Consider the following 26,418-nt stretch of genomic DNA (forward strand, 5'->3'; position numbering starts at 1 on the left):
GCAACACTTTATGTAAGGCTCTCATTTATTTCAAAGGCATTTCCAATAGAACTTTTTCCAATTACTCTAAATGAGATGTCTGATAAGGACCTTCCAAGAACAGAATCTGCCAGTCTTGGGGAACTTACTTTACTTGGAATGTAAAAACTGCTGCACAGTGCCCAGATGCTTAAAACTGGTCAAACATTTAAGGTTCCTTCCAGTTTTACCTATAGAGGGTTAGAGAAAGGGTCTTTCCTATAATCACCATTAAAGAAAGGTTAGCATTAAAAGAAAGGAAAAAAAACAACTGTTCCGTGCAAGAAATGCTGAGCGTAATAGTTGATTTAAATTGCTAGTAGATTTCCAATCTCATTTTTAGTCTGCCCTTGCTGTATTTCCAAATGCATGAATTGCACTTCACCATGCCTATTTAATTGCAAATCTACATATTAACTATAAACTACAGAAATTATAAACTGAGCTAAATCTTTTCTTAAACAAAAAGCTTTAGCAGACAGATTTTAAATTAACATGAAGCATAGTTCTTTTTCTAATTAAAGAGTGATATTTTAAAAGCTTATACCCTGAAAAGAGGGATATAATCCATTCAACTGCACACAATTACAACACTATTCATTTTCCTCAATGTTTTGCTCTTCCTAGAAGACAACCTTAATTCAGGCAATACTTGGAACTTAATTTAAATCCATAAATATTTATTGAGTGCCTATGAAGTGCCAGGCAATGTGCTGATTTCAGGGGAAGTAAATAGGATGCAATAGTGACTTGTACATTAAAGTGACTTGAGCTGTACGATTAACCAGTAAGACAATTCTTCATCTTGCATAGCTTTTCCTAAGGAATTCAGTCTTTACCAGCACTGTCTGCTGGGGGAAGAAGTTGATTCTGCAGAGGCAGTGCAAGAAGACAGAACAATAAACAAAACTCAGAGCAAAGGTGAGTTAGAAGCCACCCAACACTGTTTCCCCATTTCTGTAAGCCTGCATATTCCTCTAACAGTTTCCAAAAATCCTCAGATAACTGAGGATTTGGGTACCTGATTTATATACCAAATGGTCCCTATAGCAACTGTGAATTGATATACCAAATGGTCCCTATAGCAACTGTGAATTGGAATTTTCACACTCCAATTTCATTCCAGTTGGTCATTTCCAGTATTTTTCTTTTAATTCATCTCATTCATTCTGAATCAATCTGTCTTCCCTATATTAGAAGGGCATGGAAAATGGTCAAAGATGAAGACCAGGCCCAGAAACCTCATGGGATTCCAGGAGCTCAGGGGCAGTAATTTGAAAACTTCCAACATTAATGGATAGGTACAGATGTCTTGTTAATCTTAGAAAACACTCTCTGGGGGCGCCTGGGTGGCTCAGTCGGTTGAGCGTCCGACTTCGGCCCAGGTCATGATCTCACAGTTCGTGAGTTCGAGCCCCGCATCAGGCTCTGGGCTGACAGCTTAGAGCCTGGAGCCCACTTTGGATTCTGTGTCTCCCTCTGTCTGCCCCTCTGCTGCTTGCACTCTGTCTCCCACATTGTCTCAAAAATAAATAAACCTTAAGAAGAAAAATTAAAAAAAAAAAAAAACCACTCTCTGATCTTATTAACTGAATGATCAATTCTTATAGTCACTGTAGAGCCTACAAGCTACACACTCATATCACTAAAACCCAAATATTGTTGCAGGTGGCCTAAGAGCCTAGAGTTCAGTTAATTCATTTCCTGTGAGAACACTTGGAGGACATAAATGAAACCACTTACATGAAGCCCTTGCCTCTCTATTTCACCTTAGGAAAGAGAGTTTTTAAAATATTAAGCAGGCCTAATTGTATTTCTTATTTTTAAAAAATAAATAACATTAAAATCAGAATATCATTTACCTGGGGAATACCAAAAGTAATAAAGCCACCCTAAGAGATACTTGAGAATGCAATTTGTAAAAAGACTCAAAATAACCACAACATTTTGGGGTGCCTGAGTGCTCAGATGGTTAAGCGTCCAACTTCAGCTCAGGTCATGATCTCATGGCTCATGAGTTTGAGCCCCACGTTGGGCTCTGTGCTGACAGCTCAGAGCCTGGAGCCTACTTCAGATTCTGTGTCTCTCTCTCTCTCTCTCTGCCCCTCCCCGGCTGACACTCTGTGTCTCTCTCTCTCAAAAATAAATAAAAAACATTATGGGGCACCTGAGTGACTCAGTCGGTTAAGCATCTGACTTCAGCTCAGGTCATGATCTTGCAATTTGAGAGTTTGAGCCCTGCATCGCCCTGCATCGCCCTGCATCGCCCTGCATCGGGCTCTGTGTTGACAGCTCAGAGCCTAGAGCCAGCTCCAGATTCTGTGCCTCCCTCTCTCTCTGCTCCTCTCCACCTTGCACTCTGTCTCTCACTCTCTCAAAAGTAAATAAACATTAAAAAATTAAAAATAAATAAACAAATAACATTAAAAAAAGTTTTTAAATAACCACATTTTAATAGCTCAGGTTCTCCTTAAGGGCTAGAATTTATCTGGATTTACGAATCAACTTGAGTAAAATGTGCAAAGGATAACAAACTCTGAATTCAATAATATATGCAAACATAGCATTTGAGCATCTGCAAAATTACCATACTAATGGCAAAATGCAGCTACAGAAATACAGAATCCAGCAACAACCACAAGAAAAGAACCTTGCATGAAGTCACATACTCAGAACACCGAACTGAAAGTTAAGGGATCAAGTCTTAAAATTAAACGCTCACAACCCTGTGTGACACTGGAAAATTTATGTAACCTTAGAGCTCAGTTTCTTCATCTGTGAAACAGAATTATTATTTATATTACCAGAAATAATACCTACACTACACTATCAGCTGCAGCATAGTATCATTAGCTATTACAACTAGAGGTGTCTCCTAAAGAACATACTCCTAAAAACATTGCTAGATTCAAGACCTACCATGAGAGCGCAAACTCCCAGATCCCATTCCAGTTATTCCAAAGTCCACAATAATCAGTGGCTACCCTAACAAATTGCATACCAACAAAGGAAAAGTACTACCAAACTGGCTCAACAGCATACGAAATGTACACAGGAAAGGAACAAAAGCAATAATAATAACAACTAAGTATAGAACAAGTATAGTATGATAAATGACAGTCCAATCCACTATGCAAATAGCCTCAAATACAGTCTCCAACAAATGGCAACAGTGATATATTTGAGTACATTTAAAAATTTATGAGAACAAGAATTTATCTTGCTTACTATCTTCTTATAAACAAACAGATCAATTTCAAACCCACTAGCAATGACTAATTAGAAAATACACATTTTAAAAAAGATCCTATTCAAAACAGCAATAGAAACATAAATTTAGGATTAAGCCTACAACTAATGTGTAAAAATTATATAAAGAAATTAGAAACCCTTGAAACTATTATTATCAAAAGATGGTATGGGGCGCTGCCTCGCTGGCTCAGCCAGAAGAAAGAGCATGTGACCTTTGATCTTGGGGTTGTGAGTTTGAGCCTCATGTTGGGCAAAAAACTGACTTAAAAATCTTTTTAATAAATAAATAAACAAGGCATTCTTTGCTTCTGTGTTCCTGAACAAAAAGATGCAATACTGTAAGTATTTTAAAATTCCACAAATTAATCTATGAATTTATTGCAACCTCAATCAAAATTCAACTGGAATTGATTTTTTAATGAAACCTAATGAACGGATTCTCAAGTTTATCAGAGTAAATGTGAGAAGAGAATGGCCAAAACTGAAAATAATTTTAACAACTACAAGTGGGACTTGTCCCACCATGTGGCATAAAATATTATAAAACTACAGTAATTAAAACAGTATACTAGTGTAAAAATAGGCAAACAGAACAATGAAAGTGAACAGTCCAGAAACAGAGCCAAGTAAGTATAAATGGATATTCAATAAATGACAGACTTAGCACCTAAAATTCAAGGAGCGGGGGCGCCTGGCTGGCTCAGTTGGTACAGTGTGCAACTCTTGATCTTGGGGCTGTGAGTTTGAGCCCCATATTGGCATAGAGTAAAACTCAACACAGAAAAGAACTATTTAATAAATGATACTTGTGCAACTAGGTACCCTGGGAAAAAATTAAATTAGATACCCACATCATACCATATGCAAAATTAAAACAACACAAGCAAAAAAACTCTATGACAGTACTGGAGGAAAATAATCCTGAGATAGAAAAAGGCATTCTAAAACAAGAACCAAGCCAGTTAAGGTTTATGTTTGACAACATAAATAATAAACACTTAATGAACAAAGAAAGATATCATAAATATAATCAAATAACAGGCTAGAGCATGGAAGAAAATGTTTTCACCATACAAAGGTGACAGGGTAATATATACTGTACATAAAGAGATCATACTCAGGCACCTGGGTGGCTCAGTCAGTTAAGTATCTGAATCTTGATTTCGGCTCAGGTCATGATCTCATGGATTGTGAGGTTGAGCCCCAAGTCAGGGTGTCCTGACAGCGTGGAGCCTGCTTGGGATTCTCTCTCTCCCTTTCTCTGCCCCTCCCTAACTCGCGCACATGCACACATGTGTCTCTCTCAAAATAAATAAATAAACTTTAAAAAATCACACTAACAAATAAAGAAAAAAATACAGGAATGGGCAAAGGATAAGAATAAACAATTCACAGAAAAGAAGAAAAGAACAGATGTTCAACCTCACTGGTAATCACGAAAATTTAAATTAAAACAATGTGATTCATTTTCCACCCATCAGATTGGTTAAAATAAAAAGGCTGTTATATCTGGCTTTTGCAAGAATGGAGGTGGGGGTGGGGGGGAACCATACTTTGCAGAAGTGTAAACTAGTTCAGGTTTTTTTGAGAGCAATTTAGCAGAATCTATCAAAATTTAAGTCTGCATACCCTCTGGTCCATTTCTAGGAGTTGTGCTACTGAAATAGTTGTACATGTACACAAAGACATTACATAAATGAATGTTCACATAAGCATCATCTGTAAACAGAAAATCAAAATGTTCACCAATATATGAATATACCACTAAATATACCACTGTATATATTATGAATGAAGTAGAGCTATCTATAAGTTCTGATATGGAAAGCTATCCAAGATACACTGTTAGGGAAAAAAATGCAAGTCAAAAACAATAGGCAATGTGTGTGCACGTATGTGCACATGCATTGTATCTGTGTATAGATACATCAAAAAAGGAAAAGAAAGGCACACACAAAAAAATTGATGTGATTACATAATCTGAGGTTAAGGAGAACTTTCACTTTTACTTTACGTACTTTCAAATGTTTGACTCATAATTTTATAATGTACATATATATGTATAAACTTTTTAAAGTTTTAATTTAATATATATATACATATGCTTTTACATAAAGTATATATACTAACCACCCATTTCTAAATGGCAAATACCACAAAGAAAAATTCATAACTTAAATGTTTATTAATATAAATTCCTAACAAAACAGCAAAATGAAATTCAAAGTAGCCTCACATTAAAGATAAAAATCCCTATGTTAAAAAAAAAAAAAACATCTAATTTCAAGAAAAAAGAGAAACAGGACTTGTGCAATCAAAAACTTACTTAAAATTTAAAACTAAATCATTGTAGAGAATAGCAAAAATCAATTCAAATGTTTGAACAAAAATTTCCCTGGAAAGGGACCCATTTCTTAAACAAAGGAGAAACAAAAGTATAATATAGCAACACAAAAACGTACTGCATGGGCATGAAGTCAAGAGTTATAGGAGACAGAAAACAGTCCAGTTTTATAGCCTAGAAACAGATGGAAATTTAGAGACAACACTCAGTTAAGAATCCAAAAAGCACATCAGCAAAGGTTTAAAAGGAAACATTTTAATGAAGCCCTACTTTAGACACTAGGGTTCAAAACTATAAGCAAGTTGTTCTGGGAAGGACACCTTCATGGCAAAGACAACATACTCACACTACTTCTAGTCTCCAGGGCACTTTCAGACTGTTATTGTGCCAAGCAATCTCTCTCAATTCATTCCTTATACATAATTAATCTTGCTTAGACAACAAAGAACCATCTTCATTTTGATATACCAATCTGTGTTAATAGAAGAAAGTGCAAGCAAAACCACTATTAGGCTTGAAAAGGTAGTGCATGTTTTTAAAATTCGGGGGTATAAAGTTCAGTTTATTACATTTTGCTCAATATTAAATTAAAGTCAGCAAAACAAATGAATAAACAAAGCAAAAGAAGAATCTGATCTCCAGATACAGAGAATAAACTGATGACTGCCTGAGGGAAGGAGGATGGGCAAAATGGGTGAAGGGAAGTAGGAGATACAGGCTTCCAGTTATGGAACAAATAAGTTATGAGAATAAAAGATAAAGCATAGGGAACATAGTCAATGATACTGTAATAGCACTGAATAGTGACAGATGGTGGCTATACTTGTGGTGAGCATAGCATAACCTATAGATGCTGAATCACTATGCTGGACACCTGAAACTAATGTAACATCATTGTGCACCAACAATCAATCAATTAATCAATAAAAGTCAGTCTAAGAATATACTTTTTTTAGTTTATTTATTTTAAGACAAAGAGAGGGCGCACGTGCACAGGCGGGAGAGGGGGGGGGAGAGAGAGAGAGAGAGAGAGAGAGAGAGAGAGAGAGAGAGAGAGAGAGAGAAAATCCCAAGCAGGCTCCGCACTATCAGTGCTCAAACTCAAGAACCCTGAGATCATGACATGAGCCAAAATCAAGAGTCAGACACTTAACTGACTGAGCCACCCAGGCACCCCTAAGAATACACATTTTTTATGGCATAGCCATCAAATCTTAGCCCAGCCTGGAATTTAATGCTGGCCACAGATACCTGTATCCATTTTATAATATAGAGCAGAATATAAAAGACCCTCCGTCCTTGATCAGAGACTAACTTCTTCATAGAAGGGGAACAGTAGTAGTAAGCCTATGGGAAATTTTATGGCAAATTTTCTTTCCTGCCATCACTACACAACAGGAAAAAAGCTGGAAACCATTCTACAGAATGAGCAACTTCTCTCACCCACCCCACTAGTCTGACTTAACTTGGACACAATCATGCCTAGAATCAGTCAAAGAAGTAATAACAATCTGTTATTCCCACTCTTCTTTTCCATCCACCACTATCCCTTCTTCTCCTTCATTCCCAACTCTCAGTCCCAGGTACAAGACATACACTTACCAGTTATCTTCTTTTTTAGTTTTTAACTTACTTATCAGTCTTTTGATCTCTGCATCATAGGCAATAGAAAGCAGACTGTATGTTCTAATGTGCAGGGTGTAAGGCCTCATCAAAATTAAGAACTACTGTGCTTCCAAGGATACTATCAAGAAAATTAAAAGACAACCCATAGGATGGGAGAAATATCTGCAAATCATTTATCTGGGTAAGGGATTTCTATCTAAAATGCATAAGCAACTTTATAACTCAATAATAAAAAGATGGGGCACCTGGGTGGCTCAGCTGGCTGAGTACCCGACTCTTGATTTGGGCACAGGTTGTGATACCAGGGCCGTGGTATCAAGCCCCATGATGAGCATGGAGCCAGCTTAAGATTCTCTCTCCCTCTCTCTGCCCCTACCTGCACCTTAAATGCACACTCTCTTTCTCTCTCTCAAAATAATAAAATAAACTTTTTGGGTGCCTGGATGGCTCAGTCAGTTTAGTTTCCAACTGGTGATTTCGGCTCAGGTCATGATCCCGGGGTCGTGGGATTGAGCCCCAAGTCAGTCTCCGCTCCGGGTGTGGAGCCTGCTTGGGATTCATTCTCTCTCTCTCTCTCTCTCTCTCTCTCCCCCCCTCTCTGCCCCTCTCCCCTGCTCATGCTCTCTCTTTCTAAAAAAAAAAAAAAAAAAAAAAAAAAAAAAAAAAATTTCAATAAATAAATAAACTTAAAAAAAATAAAATTAACTAAAAATGGGTCAAGGACTTGAATAGACATTTCTCCAAAAATATACAAATAACCAAAAAGTCCATGAAAGATGCCCACATTAGTCATTAGGGAAATGCAAATCAAAACCACAATGAGATACCACTTCACACCAGTATGATAGTTATAATTAAACAAACAAAAAATGATTAAGTGTCGGTAAGGGTATAAAGAAACTAGAACCCTTATACATTGCTAATGGGAATATAAAATGGTACAGCCACTGGGGAAAACAGTTTGGCAGTTCCTCAACAAGTTAAACAGAATTATCATATGACCCAGCAATTACACTCCTAACTATATGCCCAAAAAAACTAAAAACAGAGACTCAAACAGATGTTTGTATGCCAATGTTCACTGCAGCATTATTCACAAGGACCAAAAGTCGGAAGCAGCCCTTGTCCCACAATAGCTAAATGGATAAATAAAATGTGACATATACATACTATGAAACATTAGCCATAAAAAGGAATAAAATTCTGACACATGCTAATATGGACGAGCCTTGAAAACATTATGGTAAGTGAAAAAGCCAGACACAAAATGACAAATAATATGATTCCTCTTGTATGAAGAACCTAAAATAGGGAAATTCATAAAGGGAGGAGAAAGCGGATTAGAGGTAAAGGGAGGAATGGGGAATTACGACTAAGTGGTACAGTATCTGTTCGGTGTATCAAAAAAGTTTTAGAAAAGTGGTGACGGCTCCACGACATTGCAAATGCAATTAATGCCACTCAATTATACATTTTAAATGGCTAAAATGAGAAATTTTAGTTTATATTTTACCACAATTAAAAAAAATTAACAATGTAATTACCAAAACCATTGAATTATACACTTTAAATGGGTGAATTGTTTGGCATGTAAATTATATCTCAATGAAGTTATTTTTTAAAAAACACAGAATTTCTGAAAAATCACAAAATTTCCAAAACAGGGAATTAATTAATTATGTAATGTATCTAATCTATACAGTATGATATAATTATATAGGTTATATGGTAAAAGTACATTCATTAAGATGGAAATATGTTTGTGATATGACAAGTGAAATGCCGGTTTCCAGATAGCATGAGCCTACTTAAAAAAAAAAAAAGTCTGGAAGAATACGCCCCAAAATATTGATTGATGGTAGCTTTCTCTGGATGGTAAGATTACTGGTAATTTTTATACTCTTCTTTTTATATACCTGTATTTTCTAAATTTTGTGTAATGTGTCTATACTACTTGTATAATAAAAAAGTATCCAGAAAAAAAAAAGGTAATCAAAATAAAAAGTGTGCTCATCCTTAATAAGACAGTTAAAGTATATATATACAGTATTAGCTTACAATACTTAACCCATCATTAGGACATTTGCTCCATTTGGCAACTAATATCCTATTTTGAATATAAACAGCATTTATGCTGTAAACTTCCTTAAATCTATGTGCCCTTTCTAGGATTTTTCAATGTAAGCTAACTCTAAATATTTTCTCTAAGTACAAAAATAGTTCATATTCAATAGACTCTAAACTACCATATCAGATTTCCTAAAATCTATAAACTGATTAGTATAATCATTCCCTATGTTAGAGTAAACAATGAGAATATAATGCTTCCCCAAACTACTTTTATCCTAATTACTCTTTGATCTCTTTCCTAAACATCTTTTTAAAAATAATGTTACCATTTACACATTGTCATGTACTGTGCTAAATACTGTAGAAGCATCATTTCATCTTTGTAACAACCCAGTTAAGTTGGCATTATCATGGCTTTACAAATGAAGATACAGAATCAGAAAAGTTAGCGAATGTAGCTGTAGGTGGTAGGCTGGGATTCAAACTAACACCTGACCTCAAAGTCTACATTCTTTCTAATAGTATGCTAGAGTGTAAGAAAGTTAGTCCTAATATCCCATTTCTTACATATTTTTAATTTTAAAAATGCATACAAAATTCTATTTCAGAAAGCTATTCTTTTTCCCAACTTCACACATTCTTCGTTACCAGTCTGAAGCTCTATGTAAACATGAAATCCAGCAGGAATTTATTAAATACAATTCCTTGGTGCTCACATTCATAAAGCACAGAATAGCAAAGAAGGTATACATATTTAGTGACTGGATAATTTGCCTCTGATTGTACTATACTGGATTACATGCTAACACTGAAGTCTCAGGATACAGATTTGTTTTAGGGTTGGCAAAACTGCCTACTTCTACACTCCTCCTTTCACAGGAGGGAAAACTGAGATAAACAGACTTGCCAGTTAGTGGAGAGGAAACTGGCACTTGAACCCAAGTCTCCTATCAATCCACAGTGGGCATCTGAGGCAATTCCTAGGTGACAGACACAGAGACAGTCTTTTGCCTTGAAGGTACTTACAGCCTTTAAATAACAGAATCTGCTGGCAGAAATTAAAAAGGAAACTCAAAGTTGATGTACTTTATAATTTTGTTGTATCCTAGCACGGAGATGAGATCAGAACTTCATCCATATCAAACAGCCAGGCATGTCTGACCTACCATCCAGCCAGATTCCAACCATCTTTCCTTCATTTGCTTCATTCTTGTCTTTATGATCCCACTACCACTCTGACACCATTACCGTTTCCACTTTCCACTTGCCTCACCCAATAATCACTAAGTGCCAGATACAATTTTCAACTATTTAAAAACCTAAATTAGCTAATAAGTCAGTTCCCAATCACATAATCCAAACATCTGGGCTGTCTCTTTACTCCCTGTAGATACCAAGAAGATATTAATTCATGTTATTATCTACCTAAATCATACATAATTATAAAGGTAAATCTTGTAGGGTAAACTAATGGCATACACCCATGACAAACACACTAGGGAAGTTCCAAACAGAAAGTGGGCAGGGAAGCAGTATTTTGTATAGTCCCAAGTTAAGCATATTTGTTTGTTGATATAACATATGTTCTAATGATGAATAAAACCAACTCATGGGTCTTCTGGAGAAGACTGATGGAAACCAGGCATGGAACATGATTCATAGGACCCAGTCCCTCAAAATGAAAGTTTCTGACAATGGTAGGTAACAACTGGTGCTTTTTCCTTTACCAAAGTAATGTTTTGTTAGATTTACCAGGCAGCATAAAAAATGTCAGCAAACAGTATGTACAATCACACCTGTTCTCTATTAAATTCTAAGTGCTCTTATCACATGTTTAGTCTGTAAAAATGTTCTTGATTTGCCAGGTTAAAGCAATAGAAATGTCAGAGTAAATACATTTTCATAGGCAACTGGGCTAAAAGTATTAGCTTTAAGGTTAACAAGAGTCAGCGTGATCAGGCCAACATGACACAAAGAATGAGACAGTTATCCCCCATCTCCACCCTTTCTCTCTTACCTGATCTAAAACTCCCACGACTAGGGGCACCTGGGTGGCTCAGTCAGTTAAGTGTCTGACTTCGGCTCAGGTCTTGATCTCATGGTTCCTGAGTTCGAACCGCATGGGGCTCTGTGCTGACAGCTCAGAGCCTGGAGCCTGCTTCACATTCTGTGTCTCCCTCTCTCTCTGCCCCTCCCCCACTGACACTCTGTCTCTCTCTCTCTCTCATACACACAAATAAACGTTAAAAAATTAAAAATAAATAAATAAAACTCCCACTACTGGAGCAACTTCTCTGAAACTCTCTGAATTTAAATTCAGAAGGATAACTGTTGAAATTGTGACCGAGAGGTCTTCGGGGACTACAGTCCTCTCCCCATTGGTGTCTTAACTGAAACGTGGTGTTTAGATTAACCCATTATTGTCACTGACACTTTAACCCAAAGGGTACATACACATCAAGCAGACTTTAAAAGAGTAAGGATAAGGGAAAGAACTGATACTGAAGAGACGCTTTGAGTTAAGACTTAGGTAGAGGAATCTAATTTTTGTGGGGGTGGACTATATACATACATTCAGAGAAATCCCCTCCTGCATAGAAAACCCATGTGTACACACACACACACACACACACACACACACATATATATCCAACTAGTTGGGCATACATATAATACATTTATATATATACACACCCATATATGTATATATATCCAACTACATGGGTATATAAACATATATATATTCTTTTATTTTTAAGATTTTATTTTTAAGTAATCTCTATACCCAACATGCGCCTCAAATTCATAACCCTGAGATCAAGAGCCCATGCTCCACCAATTAAGCCAGCCAAACATCCCAAATGGAGTATTTTTTAATAACATTTTTCCTTTATTTTCTTAAATAATCTCTACACCCAACATGGGGCTCGAACTCACGACCTCAAGGTCAAGAGTTGCATCCTCTACCAACTAAGCCAGCCAAGCATCATTCATATATTCTTTTTTTAATGTTTATTTATTTTTGAGAGAGAGAGAGAGAGAAAGAGCATGACCAGAAGAGGGGCAGAGAGAGAAGGAGACACAGAATCCAAAGCAGGCTCCAGGCTCTGAGCTGTCAGCCCAAAGTCCCACGCAGAGCTCGAACTCATGAACCTCAAGATCATGACGTGAGCCAAAGTCAGACACTTAACCAAGACTAAGCCACCCAGATGCCCCACAAATTCTTTTTTAATGCATAACTGAGCTGGCAGAAAATTAAAGGAGTAACTCAGATTTAGAAAAATCAAGAAAGCACAAATCCAGTGCTGGAGTTGTGTCTGCCAGACACAATGGGATTTAAAGGCCCACAGACTGGTGAACAGAGACAGAGACTGAGGCCTAAATAGGACTGGAGATCAGATCAAAGAGCTCCATGTAAAGAATGTCCTAAAGGATGACACCCTCAGTGGCTGAACTAGAAAAGAGAACCCACTATGCAGAGAAAACAGCAAAAATTCCTAACCATAAGCTCATATAAAGAAACTTTTAAAGGATATACTTTAAAAAGGAAAATTATCTCTGAAGGAAGTTCTGAGGTACAAAAATAATTGGTGAATAGAGAAGCTGGTATACATGTGAGTTATTCTACACAAACATTACATCATTGCTATAAAATGTTAACAAGTCATTTGTAGGGATTAAAAAAATCAATATACAATTTGAATCCTGGAAAACAGAAGAGGATGGAAAATAGAGTTATGTATTCTAAGGTATTTCTATTGTTTAGAGGGAGGAGAGTAAAAATATTAATATTAGACTTAAGTTAAATAACATGTATGCTTAAAGTTTCTAGGGCAAACACTAAAAACAGACTGTATAGCTACAAAAGTAGGAGGGAATAAATGGGGCAGGAGGCAGGATCTCAATCAAGTTCAAGAAAGTAGATGGGGGGAGGCAGACAGGTAAAAATTAACACATAAAAAGATGATAGTACAAACAGCTAACATTCATATATGATTTACCATGTGCCAGGCACTGCTCTAAGAACTTTACATATATTAGCTCATTACCTCCACAACACCCCTATGAGGTAGACACTATGTATCATTATTCCCATTTTACAGATGAGGAAATTTAAGCATAGAGAGATTAAATGACTTGGCTGAGGTCACACACACAGTAGGTGTTAGCTGAAAATCAAACCCGGGCAGTCTGACTCTAGAATCTAAGCTCTACATACTTCATAGGTATGACACTTTGATATATATATTTTTAATGTTTATTTTTGAGAAAGACAGAAACAGAGACACAGACACACACACACACGGAGACAGTGCCAGCACTAGCAGGGGAGAGGCAGAAAGAGAGGCAGACACAGAATCCAAACCAGGCTTCAGGCTCTGAGCTGTCAGCACAGAGCCCAATGCAGGGCTCGATCTCAGGAACCTTGAGATCATCACTTTGATACTTATTCATATCCTTTCAATTAAATTTTTCTTCAGTCTAAATGACTAAGAATGCCTCCCAAAATGTTGCTACTTACACTGCTCAAGACATTTGCTTCATTGACTATTTATGGATACAGAATAGGGAAGGAGGGAGGGGTGCTAACATATATGAAGTAATAATACGTATTAGGCAGTCTGCCAGACATTACACAGGTTCTTTTGGTTAATCTCCACAATCACCCTGAAAAGTAGATTAACATCCCATTTTTCAGTGGAAGAAACTTTATAAAAAGCCAAAAATTTAAGTAACTCACCAAGGGGCAGGAACCCAGGTCTGAATGGCTTCAAGATTTACTTACATGTTCAATTTGTGCCAGATGTTGTGCTGGGCACTAAAGATATGAGAATAAATCAGAAAGTCAGGGCTCTCACCCTTATGGAGTTTAATGGTCTAATGGGGGAGTCTGTGGGGTTCCTGGACCCAATTCTAACTTAAGGAGTAGGTTCCCTTACACAACAAACAACACCAGCAGAGTGTTCTCAATTCTCAATTATGGCACTATCTACCCAGAGATATTGTCATCTTCCACAGGTTAAAGGGTCAGTCCGAGGGGGTTGCCCCCCCAACCACCACTTCAGACACCAGCTGCAGTCAAAGGTATTGCCTGTACTCCTGACCAACTGACTATAAATTAGAGGGCCCACGGTCCCCTCTTTGGGCTTGATTAATTTGCTAGAATAACTCACAAAACTCAGAGAAACACTTTACTTACTAGATCATCAGTTCACTGTAGAGGGAGCAACTCAGGAACAGCCAGAGAGATGCAGCACAAGGGCATAGAGCTTCCCTGCCCTCTCCAGGTGAATGTCTCCCCCTGGATCTCCACGTGTTCACCAACCCAGAAGCTCTCTAAAACCAGACCTTGGGGTTTTTTTGGAAGCCTCTTGCATAGCCATGTTTGATTAAATCACTGGTGACTGGCAAGTGATTAAACATCCAGGCTCACTCCTCTCCCTGGAGGGGAGAGGGAGGGGCGAGACTGAACGTTCCAACCCTCTGATGACTTGGTTGGTTTTCCTGGCAACCAGCTCCAGCCCTTAGGTGGGGTCCAAAAGTCACTTCATTAACACAACAAGAAACATTTCTGTAATGCTCAACACTTAGGAAATTCCAAGGGTTTGTGGGAGCCGTAAGTCAGGAACTACGGACCACAAATTGTTAGAAAATACCTGAGTATTGTTCAGATCTAATTACTTAACAAATACAACTATTAGATATTTCTTTTGGACCAGGTTAGGTTTGAAAAAATTACTGAGACACTAAGGGCACCATGAACTGAGGACATCTGGGAATCTCTGTATAAGCTAAGATCTGAAGGATAAGCAGGCATTTCAAACGCCTTGCAGGAGGAGTAAAAGACCAGGTCCCCACTGTTTAAAACATTACAATACAGTTAAGGTAAAACTAAAAGATAGACAATTTTAAAACAATTTAATGTTAAACTTTAATATCTGCAAAAGTTTTTCATACCTTTTCTCATAAAATTCTGTTAGTGTGTGTCTATCTCCACTAAATTGAAAGCCCCTAGAAGCCTATATCCCCATAGACAGAACACACAGTCTACATTCAGGAAATGTATTCTGGGTCAGTCTCATATAGGTTTACTCTCCTTAGGCTTTTCTCAAAAATGAAACCTCAAATTACCTTATTCAAGGGCTTTAAGTACTCTCTACTCCCCCACATCTCCTAGCTGCTTCTTTCCTATGGCCCTTCAGAATTGAGTTCAGAATGGAAACCAATTTGACAATAAATTTCAAAAAAAAAAAAAAAATTGAGTTCAGAGCTATCACCTCTCCTGGGAAGACTTCCCTGACCCACTGGGAAGTCACTGGACTGAAATTGAAATGTCCCTTATTTAATGGTATATTTAGTTTATTTCTATCATAGGACTTACCACTCTATTCTGTAGTAGTCACCAATTAACTTCCTTGACTCCACTCTAAACTGTAAACTTCCCTCAACAGCAGGATCTAAGCCTTATTCATTTCAGCAACAATCAGAGTACCTACCTCTCAAAAAAAACAAACAAAAAAAAAACCCAAAAAACTGTTTTTGGAATGAATGACAGGGGAAATTTTTCAAATTATGCCTTTTCTTCTTTATGGACATCTTGAAAAAAATAAGGAATTTACTCAGAAAAACTTTAGAAAGGAGATTTACAAATTTGCAAAAATTAAATTGATAACTACCCAGTGCTAATAAAGAATCATACACTGCTAATGGAATTGTAATAACTATGTTTTTGAAAAGAATTCTGATAATGAATTATCGATTAAAATTAAAAATGCATATATCCTCTGACTCAGCAATCCTTTTAGGGACCTAACTTACAAAAATAATAGTATCCATATGCAATGTTATATTTACAAGGAAGTTTGTTTTTGCTGTTGTTTTTACAAGGAAGTTTTCTGAAGTACTGTTTGCAATAGTAAAACAATTCCTTCAGACTATCCTGAATGTCCATCAATAGGGGAATGGTACAATTATGCTATAAAACATGTATTTTATGGAATATTCTACAGCTACTAATAAGAATGGGTTAAATCTATATGTAAAGACCTGAAAGGTATGTAAAGACCTGAAATGTATCCATGATACATTCAGCAGAAAATAGAAAAATCCCATCTAGAGGTAATAAACGTATATTGGTATTTTTATTTCTAAGAATACTGAGAGAGATGGGGAAGCAGTTAATACTAGACAGCTAATGAGTGACATCAGAATTAGAGGAGATTTAACTCTTCCCATCCAAGTAAGTATTGCTTTTATAACTGAAAACCAAAGCAGGAGGAAAAAAGGAAGTTTCGAAAAGTAATGACAGTAATATCTCAATATATTCTCCCCTCCTCCAAGTTCTTATTAAAAAAAAAAAAATTCTAAGTTACAACCACCTTTAATAAAAAGGTGGTATTTCAGAAGAGTCAAGAATACTGTGGACTATGTCTTTTATAGATAATTTAAACTTTCTTTAAAAAAAAACCAGAAAAACAAAAAACCTATCTCTTACTCTACCCTATCCCACCAAAAGGAGAGAAAGGCCTATTCTTAAACAAGCTTAATGTCCAGTGGATCATCCTATCATCATTCTTCTATGAGAGGTAATCTTTGGGGATTTGGAATTAGGAGCTTGGATATTTTAGAATACTCAGCAGATTTTCACAACCATACCATTCATTCACTGAGAGTAAGCATAAGTGTTACATAAGAAATATTTATATGACAGGGTTAGGTCTCACTCAAGCACTTTTGACCTGAAATTGGGAGAGCTAACTGCTACTTGGGCGCCCCCTAAAGACCAAATTCTTAAAACTTTTTACATCTTAGGACAAATTAGTGTCCTCTAAACTGATTCAAAAAACATTCCCCTCGCCCCCCACCAAATACTTATTAAGCCCTTACTAAGTGCCAAGCACAATGTTCCACACTGGAAACACAAAGATAAATAAAATCGACTTTCTGATTTCTACATGTTTAAATTTAATACCATCCCCAAATTTCTAAGTATAGTAGGTAGGAGGACCATACAAAGTATAAGTTCCCCCATACAGGTCAGGAGAAAGTTATAAAACAGAAAATGATAAGAATCCTTTTAGGGTACTAGAGAAAGCAATTTGGCATGGAGATAAGCTTTAGCATAATGTAAGCAATGTACATGCTAAAGTAATGTAATGCTTTAGCATTATGTAAGCAAAATGTCCACCACCTTTAAAAGAGAGGTTAAAATATCCCTTCCGGCTAACACATGCAAAATTGGGGTTATTTTGAAAGACAAATTTAGGTTATGGCATCATAATTTTTCTTGGGTCAAAGCAATATAAGTAAAGCTTAATTTTAAAAATTAAAAAAGGAGAAGTATCCCTGAAAGGATTGCATGATTTAGGAAACAGCCAATTTTCAAGGGGCGCCTGGGTGGCGCAGTCGGTTAAGCATCCGACTTCAGCCAGGTCACGATCTCGCGGTCCGTGAGTTCGAGCCCCGCGTCAGGCTCTGGGCTGATGGCTCGGAGCCTGGAGCCTGTTTCCGATTCTGTGTCTCCCTCTCTCTCTGCCCCTCCCCCGTTCATGCTCTGTCTCTCTCTGTCCCAAAAATAAATAAAAAACATTGAAAAAAAAATTTTTAAAAACAAATAGAGTACAAGAGGACACAGAGTTAGAAACAATTAGAAAATCAAACAGGGGTGCCTGGATGGCTCAGTCAGTTAAGTGTCAGCACAACACAAAACCTGCTTGGGATTCTCTCTCTCTCCCTGCCCCTCCCCTAGTCACACATGCTCGCTCTCGCGCGCTCTCTCTCTCTCTCTCTCTCTCAAAAATAAATAAATAAACTTAAATAAAAAACAAACAAACAAATAAATAAATAAAACTGACAAAGACCAGTACAAGTAAATGGGCAAAGTCAACCCCTAAATCTCCCTCAGATCATTCCTTCTCAGTTGAGAACACTTTCAGATGATACTATATCAGATTTGCCTTTTCTTCCCTCAAGGTCTGGGAGGATAAGTAGTAGAGATAGAATTCACCTCAAGGCAAGAAGGAAGGAAGTTTGGAAAAAAGGAAGGAGAGAAGAAAGGAAGAGGGGGAGGAAAGGAGGTAGAAAAGAAAGAGACAGATAGGTAATAGATAAATTATACGTACATACCTACATATATACCAGCTTCCCTCCAGTTACAGCCCTGATCACTAACTGCGATGCCCCAGGACACTGGAGGGCCAGATATTCTGATTCTGCAGCCAGACCTAAAAAGGTACTTCTGGCAGCCTGAGTTGGAAATCAACATAATTACTCACCCCCTCAAATTGTATTTCAGCCACATTTCAGGTACCCTGTGAGCTAAATTAGCACTGGCATCACAGATAGAGAATTTAACCTTGACTTGTATAATCTTTCCTTACAGAAAAAACTTAGTCCCCAAAATTACAATTGTTTAGGATTCAGCTTATGTTTGCCTATGAAATAAAATATTGGGTCAAAATACAAAAGACAAAGAAGAAAAGAAAAGCCCTCTGCCTTAATTGCTCATTAGACATTCCATTGTTTAATTTAGTCAGCTAGGAGACAGCAATTGCTAAATTATAAACTATTTGGAATTTGCAGAAATCAGCTTGTTTACAGCAATTGGAATCAATGGCAATTTTCATGAAAGAAGATGACAGTTTAAAACAATTTAAGCTCATATAATTACCAAAATATTAAAAAATAATATATTATGAAACATATTTAATTACGGAAATTTATAGTTGATAATTAATAGGTTTAAAATATTATTAGCCATAACTGAACAGAGTAAAGAATAAATACCAGTTACAGAATGTGTAGATTATTTTTAAAGCAGTGGAGTAATTTGACTATTATTAGCTTGGATGTGGATGTTTAAAGCCACGTTACGATTCAGAAACAAAATATTTAAACGCATTCAAATATAGCAGCCATAAGCCAATTTTTAAAGTAATACTATTTCAAAGTAAAAATAACCAATCTCATAAATTACAAACGGGAAGTCAAAATGTAGAAAAAAATTATTTGCATCTATGTGTGCCAGATATTTTACCTCATTTAATATCTGGAAATACCATACCAGATATGTATTATTCCTCTCTCTTCACAGAGGAGGGCCAGCCAAAAGTAACAACTTCCGGGGGGAGGGGGGAGGGGGGACACCTGGCTGCTGGCTCAGTTGGTAAAGCAGACAGAGCAGGCAACTCCTGATCTCTGGGTTGTGAGAGTTCGAGTTCCGCGTGGGGTGTAGACATTACTTAAAAATCTTGAAAGAGAAGAAATACTAAATGACAAAGGGTTTGAAACCATATGTGTCTGGTTCTGAAGTCTTTTCTCCTTCCCCTATCGTGCTATATACATGTAAGAGTCATTTCATATATTTAAAAAACAAAAAACCCAAACCTGAAATCATCCAATGGCCACTAGTCTTAAAAAGTTGAAAGAACCAACAAAAATAGGGAGGGAGCACTTAGGTGGCTCAGTCCATTAAGCATGGAACAGGATTTCAGCTCAGGTCATGATTTCATGATTTGTGGGATCAGGCACTGCCTGAGGCTCTGTGCTCACAGCACCAAAACTGCTTGGAAGTCTCTCTCTGCCCCTCCCCCACTCACGTGTTTTCTCTCCCTCTCAAAAAAAAATCTTTAAAAAAAAGGAGAAAATATGTTTTTGGTTGAAATAGTTCCACCTTTATTTCTAAAAATGATCAATAATTATAAAGACAGCTGTAAAACATAATGAAGTAGATGTTACCATTCGATCTTCTTTAGAGATGTTCTTTAGAGAATAAAATATAGGACAGGAGTGGATTGTATGAACACAGAGGAGAGAAGTGAACACCCAAAGCTAATATAAGCCATATTCTGGAAAAGAGGAGGGAAATATTTTAGAAGTTCTGGGTCAAAACTTCTGTGGTCACCGAGTTTCACAGGGATTGTTTGGGTTTACAGCTCTGCCGGTCGTCTCTTGTTTCTAGATACCCTGTTTTTCTTCACTCCCAACATCATTCCCCAGATTCTTCAATAAGCCTTACTCCTCACAGTGTCACTAACCACGTTATCTATTCGAAAATTAACAGAACTGAACCGGTAACCTTAACACGCCGTGAAGCAACAACAAAAAAGTAACAGAATTTTAGAGTTGGGAGGTATTTTACATTGAGTTTAAATCTGGGTGCACAGCCTCCTATGGTCTAGAGCGCAACTGAGACCCGGAGAGAGGAAGTGACTTGGCCAAGGACAAAGCCTGAGTTGGCAGCGAGACCAGAGGTTGAAGCTTGAACTCAGACTCGGCTCCTCGGCTTTTCCGACCACACGAATCTGGGCTGAGCCTCAGAGCCGGTACTGCCATTGACAGAGCGGGAAAGTGCTCCGGGCAGATCACAGATTATTACCTCAAGCAACACCCTGTCCCCCGAGGTTCCTTTCCAGGGTTAAGACCACGGTAAGGTTAGTTGAGATGTTGGCGTTTCTAGAGGGCTTGCGGGAAGGAGCCAAGCAGACAAACCGGTCTCCCTTCCACACAGCTGCGAGCGCACACCGCCTCTAACCTAAATCCACGCTCCCGCCGCCTTCACCCACCCCATAACCGGTGACACACTGAACTCGGCGCGCCGGAGGTCCCCGAAGGCTGATCCTCCCGGATCCCCTCCCAGCCCACTCTCCGGATGAAATTGGTCCCCAAAACGTTAAGGAGAGAGGGGTGCAGGAACAAAGCGACCCCAAGCGGTCCCCCTCCCTTCTGGGCACCCCCCCCCCCCCCGCGGCGAGGGGACGTGGACTACGAGTCCCGACAGGCAGCGCACCGCAGAACCCTCGATCACCGCCACGCGGACGACGCGATGGTCGCCGGGACTAGTAGTCCGCTGAGTCCGCGGCTGACGGGGGGGGGGGGGGGGGGGGAAAGGCGCGCGGACCGCCCGACGCTGCGGGACAAGCCGACCCGGCGTCCGGTCAAGCCCAGGGAGCGCGCCAGCTACCCGGGCCTCACCTCGACGATGCGGGCGCACTGGGTCCCCTTGCCGGCCCCGGGACCGCCGAGGACGAACACGACCAGCGGTTTCATGAGGCGGTGAGGCCAGAGGAAAAGCGGCCGGCAGGTCAGTAGCGGGAAGCTAAGGCCCAGGACGTGCAGCAGCCTCCGGCCGCAGCGACTCAGCATACACCGCGTCTCAGCCGCGTCTTGGCCGTCTTGGTCGCTGAGGGAGCTGACAGCGGCCGGGCCGGCGGCGGCGGCGCGGGGCGGGGCGGGGCGGGGGGAAGGGGGCGGGCCGAGTCGGCGCCCGCCGCGGCCCCGCCGCCGTGGCTGCCGAGGCGTCCGCGCCGCGGCCGGAAGGGGCGGTGCCTCTGCTGCGTTCTAGGCGGCTGCGCTCCGGCGCCGCCCGTGTGGGCCCGCGCCCCTACTAGTCCCCGCCCCTCAGCCGGCCCATTCATCCCCCCGCAGGCAGTTCGTGCAGTGCGCAGGTCCCCGTCGCGCGCCTTGTCTGACAGGCCTGTGCTGGAGTGTGCGACGCGACACACGACAGAGAAAACCTATTGTCTGTTTGCGAGGAGTTTAAGTTGCAGTGGGGAGGCAGCCGACCTGAACAAGCCAAGGGAAGAATAGATAGATGACAGAAAAGAAGGGAGAAAGAAACAGCGATACAGGCTTTGAAGGAAAAAAGCGGAAGAATAACAAAGGATGGATACAATTTGGAGGCGGTAGTCGGGTAACATTTAAGCCAAGACATAGGGCATAGGAAAGAGCGAAAGCAGGTAAAGACTGGGATAGGTCCCACAAGAAGAAGAACATGTGCAAAAAACCCTAAAATGGCTTGTGTTGGAAAAAGCCAGAGAGACCTGAGTTGTAGGAATGAGGCACAGGATGGAAAGTGGGGGGGTCAGGCCCAGGCAGGTCGTTCAGGCCCTTTGGTTATGGAAAGGAGTTGGGTTTATATTCCAACTGCAGTGGGAAGCCCTTTAATTGTAACTCCAGTTCTCACCTGCCTGCGTGAGAGAAAAACCTTAAGGGAGAAGAAAAGGCGTCCAAGGAATGAACCACATGTGGCGATTTAAATTAATTATATTAAAAACAAAATTAAGTTTTTCGTTCACACTAAATTTCAAGTGCTCAAAGGTCACATGGGGTAGTGGCAATTGAATTGGACAGTGAACATACAGAATGTAGCCACTACAAAAGGTTCTAGGGGTGCCTGGGTGGCTCAGTCTGTCAAATGCCTGACTCTTGATTTCAGTTCAGGTCACGATCTCACAGTTGGTGAGTTGGAGCGCTTCATCTGGCTCTGCGCCAACAATGTGGAGCCTGCTTGGGATTCTCTCCCTCGATGTCTCTGCCCTCCTTTGTTCTCTCTCTCTCTCTCCTCTGTCTCTCCAAAGTAAATAAGGGCCACGTGGGTGCCTCTGTTAGTTGAGTGTCCGACTTCGGACTTAGGCCCAGTTTATGATCTCACATTTTGTGAGTTCGAGCCCCACACCGGACTCACTGCTGTCACCTCTCTCTCTTTGCCACCCCGTCAAAAAATTAAATAAAACATTTAAATATATAATAGGGACGCCTGGGGGCTCAGTTGGTTAAGCATCCGACTTTGGCTCAGGTCATGATCTCATGGTTCATGAGTTCAAGCCCCATATCGGGCTCTGTGTTGACAGCTCAGAATCTGGAACCTGCTTCAGATTCTTTGTCTCCCTCTTCCTCTGCCCCTCCCCTGCACGTGCTCTGGCTCTCTCAAAAATAAATAAACATTTAAAAAAATTAAAATAAATAAACTTCAAAAGAAAAAAAGGTTCTATTGGGCAGTGCTATACTAGACCTTGTATTTAAGTTCCTGGGGATGATTTGATAGAAAGGGAGAGAGGTAACCCCTTGAGAAGAAAAATCGTATGGGTTCCAAGGGGCACATGGAGGGCCTTAGATGACTTAGAAGATCTTAAGAAACAAACACATAAATTGGCAATAGGAATTGCAAGAAGGGCACAGTTTCAGGAAAGTTGGAAGGTAGGAAGAGTTCCTGTCTGAAAATTTTATTTTCTCAGTAAAGAAAAGGCAACATTAGATGAAGGTAAAGATTTTGAAGTAGGATGTTTGAGGAGAGAAGATATGAAATAGACACTTTTTTGAGAATGGAAAAGTTGGTTTTCTTTAGAAAACCAATCAGTATGACTTCTGAGCGATATTAAAAGCTCACTTGGTATTTGAGATCATGGATTTTATTATTTTTTTAAGTTTATTTATTTTTGAGAGAGAGACACACACACAGAGCATGAGTGGGTAGGGGCAGCATGAGAGGGAGACACAGAATCTGAAGCAGGCTCCAGGCTCTGAGCTGTCAGCACAGAGCCTGATGTAGGGCTCAAACCCACGAGCTATGAGATTATGACCTGAGCTGAAGTCAGATGCTTAACAGACTGAGCCACCCAGAGGCCCTGGTTTATTTATTTATTTTGAAAAAGAGACAGAGAGAAAGAGAGAGCATCCCAAGCAGGCTCTGCACTGTTAGTGCGGAGCCTGACACGGGGCTCGAAACCCACAAACCATGAGATCACAACCTGAGCAGAAACTGAGAGTCAGGCACTCAACTGACTGAGCCACCCAGGCGCCCCGAGATCATGGATTTTAAATCATTGAAGGTGTTTGTTCAGGTGCAGGCAGAGAGAAGACAGATTCTTGAGGTCATCCAGGGTTGGATTTTTGCCAAGCAAGTACAACAGAGGGAGAGAGGACCAAGATGGTATTTTCAAGAGAATGTTTGTGATGATGTATATGGAAACAAAAACATATAGAAAGCCAATTATGGCATATTAGGGCTGCTAGTGGGGACGTGGAGGGGAGTGAGGAGGGGGCCAAGGCATTAGAAGCACTGATGTTGAAGAATGGCTGCAGTGGGGTACTTGAGCAAGTGAACTGTCAGTACAGATGCTGGTGGTCTGAGTGGGATATTTGGAATTGGCCAAGTTGATATTTGGATTGGAAATTGTAAGTTTTTGATGATTTTGAAATCCAGGATGAGCCCAAACAAGGTGAGACCATGAGAATGGAAGGCTGGAGCAGAAAGCATGCCCTGTGGTTAGAACTGGGTGGCCAAAGTGTTAGATTTGTCATCCAAGCAGTCTGCATGAATTAGCATTAGAGTAAACAGAGAAACTATGAAAGAGGAACTAAGTTGTTGAAGACAGAATGACCAGAGGGTTGGAAAATGATAGCAAACAGGAGGGAAAGAAGGTGGTATAGCCTCTGTTTGGCTGCCCCCCAGCCTCTTTCCTCTCTACTGCTCCTTTCCCCTTCCCTCACCCAGTATTTCCAGCCTCTTCCCCATCTCATTCTACCTTCACTCCCTCCTCTCTCACCTTTTTTTTTTAACTTATTCCTATCTTTCTTCCCCTTCTTTCCCCATTTCTAATTTCCTACCATTCTCCCCAATTATTTCTGTTTTTCTGTCCTTCTCCCCACCCTATTCTTTTTCTTTTGCTCTCTGATCCCATCTCCTTTTGGTTCCTACTTCCTTCTTTGCCATGATTTCTTTTTTTTTTAATTTTTAATTTTATTATTATTATTTTTTACATTTACATCCAAATTATTTAGCATATAGTGCAACACTGATTTCAGGAGTAGATTCCTTAGTGCCCCTTACCCATTTAGCCCATCCTCCTCCCACACCCCCTCCCGTAAGCCTCAGTTTGTTCTCCATATTTAAGAGTCTCTTATGTTTTGTCCCCCTCCTTGTTTTTATATTATTTTTGTTTCCCTTCCCTTACGTTCATCTGTTTGGTCTCTTAAAGTCCTCATATGAGTGAAGTCATATGATTTTTGGCTTTCTCTGACTGACTAATTTCACTTAGCATAATACCCTCCAGTTCCATCCACATAGTTGCAAATGGCAAGATTTCATTCTTTTTGATTGCCGAGTAGTACTCCATTATATATATATATATACCACATCTTCTTTATCCATTCATCCATCGATGAACGTTTGGGCTCTTTCCATACTTTGGTGATTGTTGGTAGTGCTGCTATAAACATTGGGGTCCATGTGTCCCTTCGAAACAGTATACCTGTATCCCTTGGATAAATACCTGGTAGTGCAATTGCTGGGTCGTAGGGTAGTTCTATTTTTAGTTTTTTGAGGAACCTCCATACTGTTTTCCAGAGTGGCTGCACCAGCTTGCATTCCCACCTTGCCATCATTTCTACCTTTTACTTCCCACCATGGAAGAGGGAATGGGATATCTCAGATTATCACAGCTAAAGAAACGTTATGATTAATAGCTTACTCCTATCCCTTCACAATATTCCTTTTTTTGTTTGTCTGAGCCCCTCCACCCCCTGGGGAAGAGGAGCTAAGAGATAAGTCTGCTGAAAATAAGAACACTTGGTCATAACACTGAGAGTAGGAGTACAAAAAGGGCCATACTGTAAGCAAATGTGCCTTCTTTTCCTTGGTGCGTGTTCTCTTAAGTGTCTTTTCTGTATCTCTCCTGGCAATTAAAGTTGAAAGATGTTCAAGATATGGGGTCTGTGGGAAAGGGGATTAGGAAGCTATTCACAAGCCTTTAGTGAAGGCATTAGGCCATAGACAAAAAAGTAGCCTTTCTTGATTCCAAGAGAGAGTCCACCAGAATAAGGAATCCACACAGGAGTTTGGGTCCAAAATGTCATTGAATACCTATATGTAGCAAGATGTGGTGACTTTTCTTTCTAAGTCGCCCTGGAGAACTATAACCACCATAGATTGAGTACTTATTGTCTTGTACCTTGCCCAGTTCTTTATGCCAACCATGCAAGGCAAGTAAGGAAAATACTGGTGTGGAAATAAATAAAAAAGTGAAACCCATATACCTATCTCTGCCAAGGGTTTTCCAGGGAATTATTTTCAGGAAGAACAAGCCTAGGCCGAAGAACAATTTCTTATTTGTTGGCACTTTAGGCCTGTTCTGGTTATCTATTGCTACATAACAAACCTACCCCAAAACTTAATGGCTCACAACGTAAAATGCTTAGTGTGGGAACCCAGCCCTGTCTTCTCCCTTTCCCCCTTTCCCCCACATCGTTGACCTGGAGTGTTCAGTGTGAGTAGTGCTATGAGTAGAAAGAAGACAAACATGGAGGAGTTTTTCCAAACATGGATGTTA

At 39.6% G+C, this 26,418-nt stretch overlaps 1 protein-coding gene across 2 annotated transcripts in view; it reads right to left on the bottom strand.

Moving 5' to 3' along the window:
• Nucleotides 1-21,563, bottom strand: part of CMPK1 (cytidine/uridine monophosphate kinase 1) — a 37,802-nt gene extending 16,239 nt beyond the window's left edge. For both annotated transcript variants that reach the window (XR_008419657.1, XM_053895667.1), the window contains exon 1: nt 21,284-21,563. Coding sequence is in view for 1 of the 2 variants with exons in the window: in XM_053895667.1 (XP_053751642.1) it covers nt 21,284-21,454 (171 nt within the window). In the remaining variant the exon portion in view is untranslated. The remainder of the gene's footprint in view (nt 1-21,283) is intronic.
• Nucleotides 21,564-26,418: the final 4,855 nt, after the last annotated feature.

Source organism: Panthera pardus, unplaced genomic scaffold (assembly GCF_024362965.1).
Source record: "Panthera pardus isolate Hobbes unplaced genomic scaffold, ASM2436296v1 HiC_scaffold_11, whole genome shotgun sequence".
In the NCBI taxonomy this organism is placed as follows: Eukaryota; Metazoa; Chordata; class Mammalia; order Carnivora; family Felidae; genus Panthera; species Panthera pardus.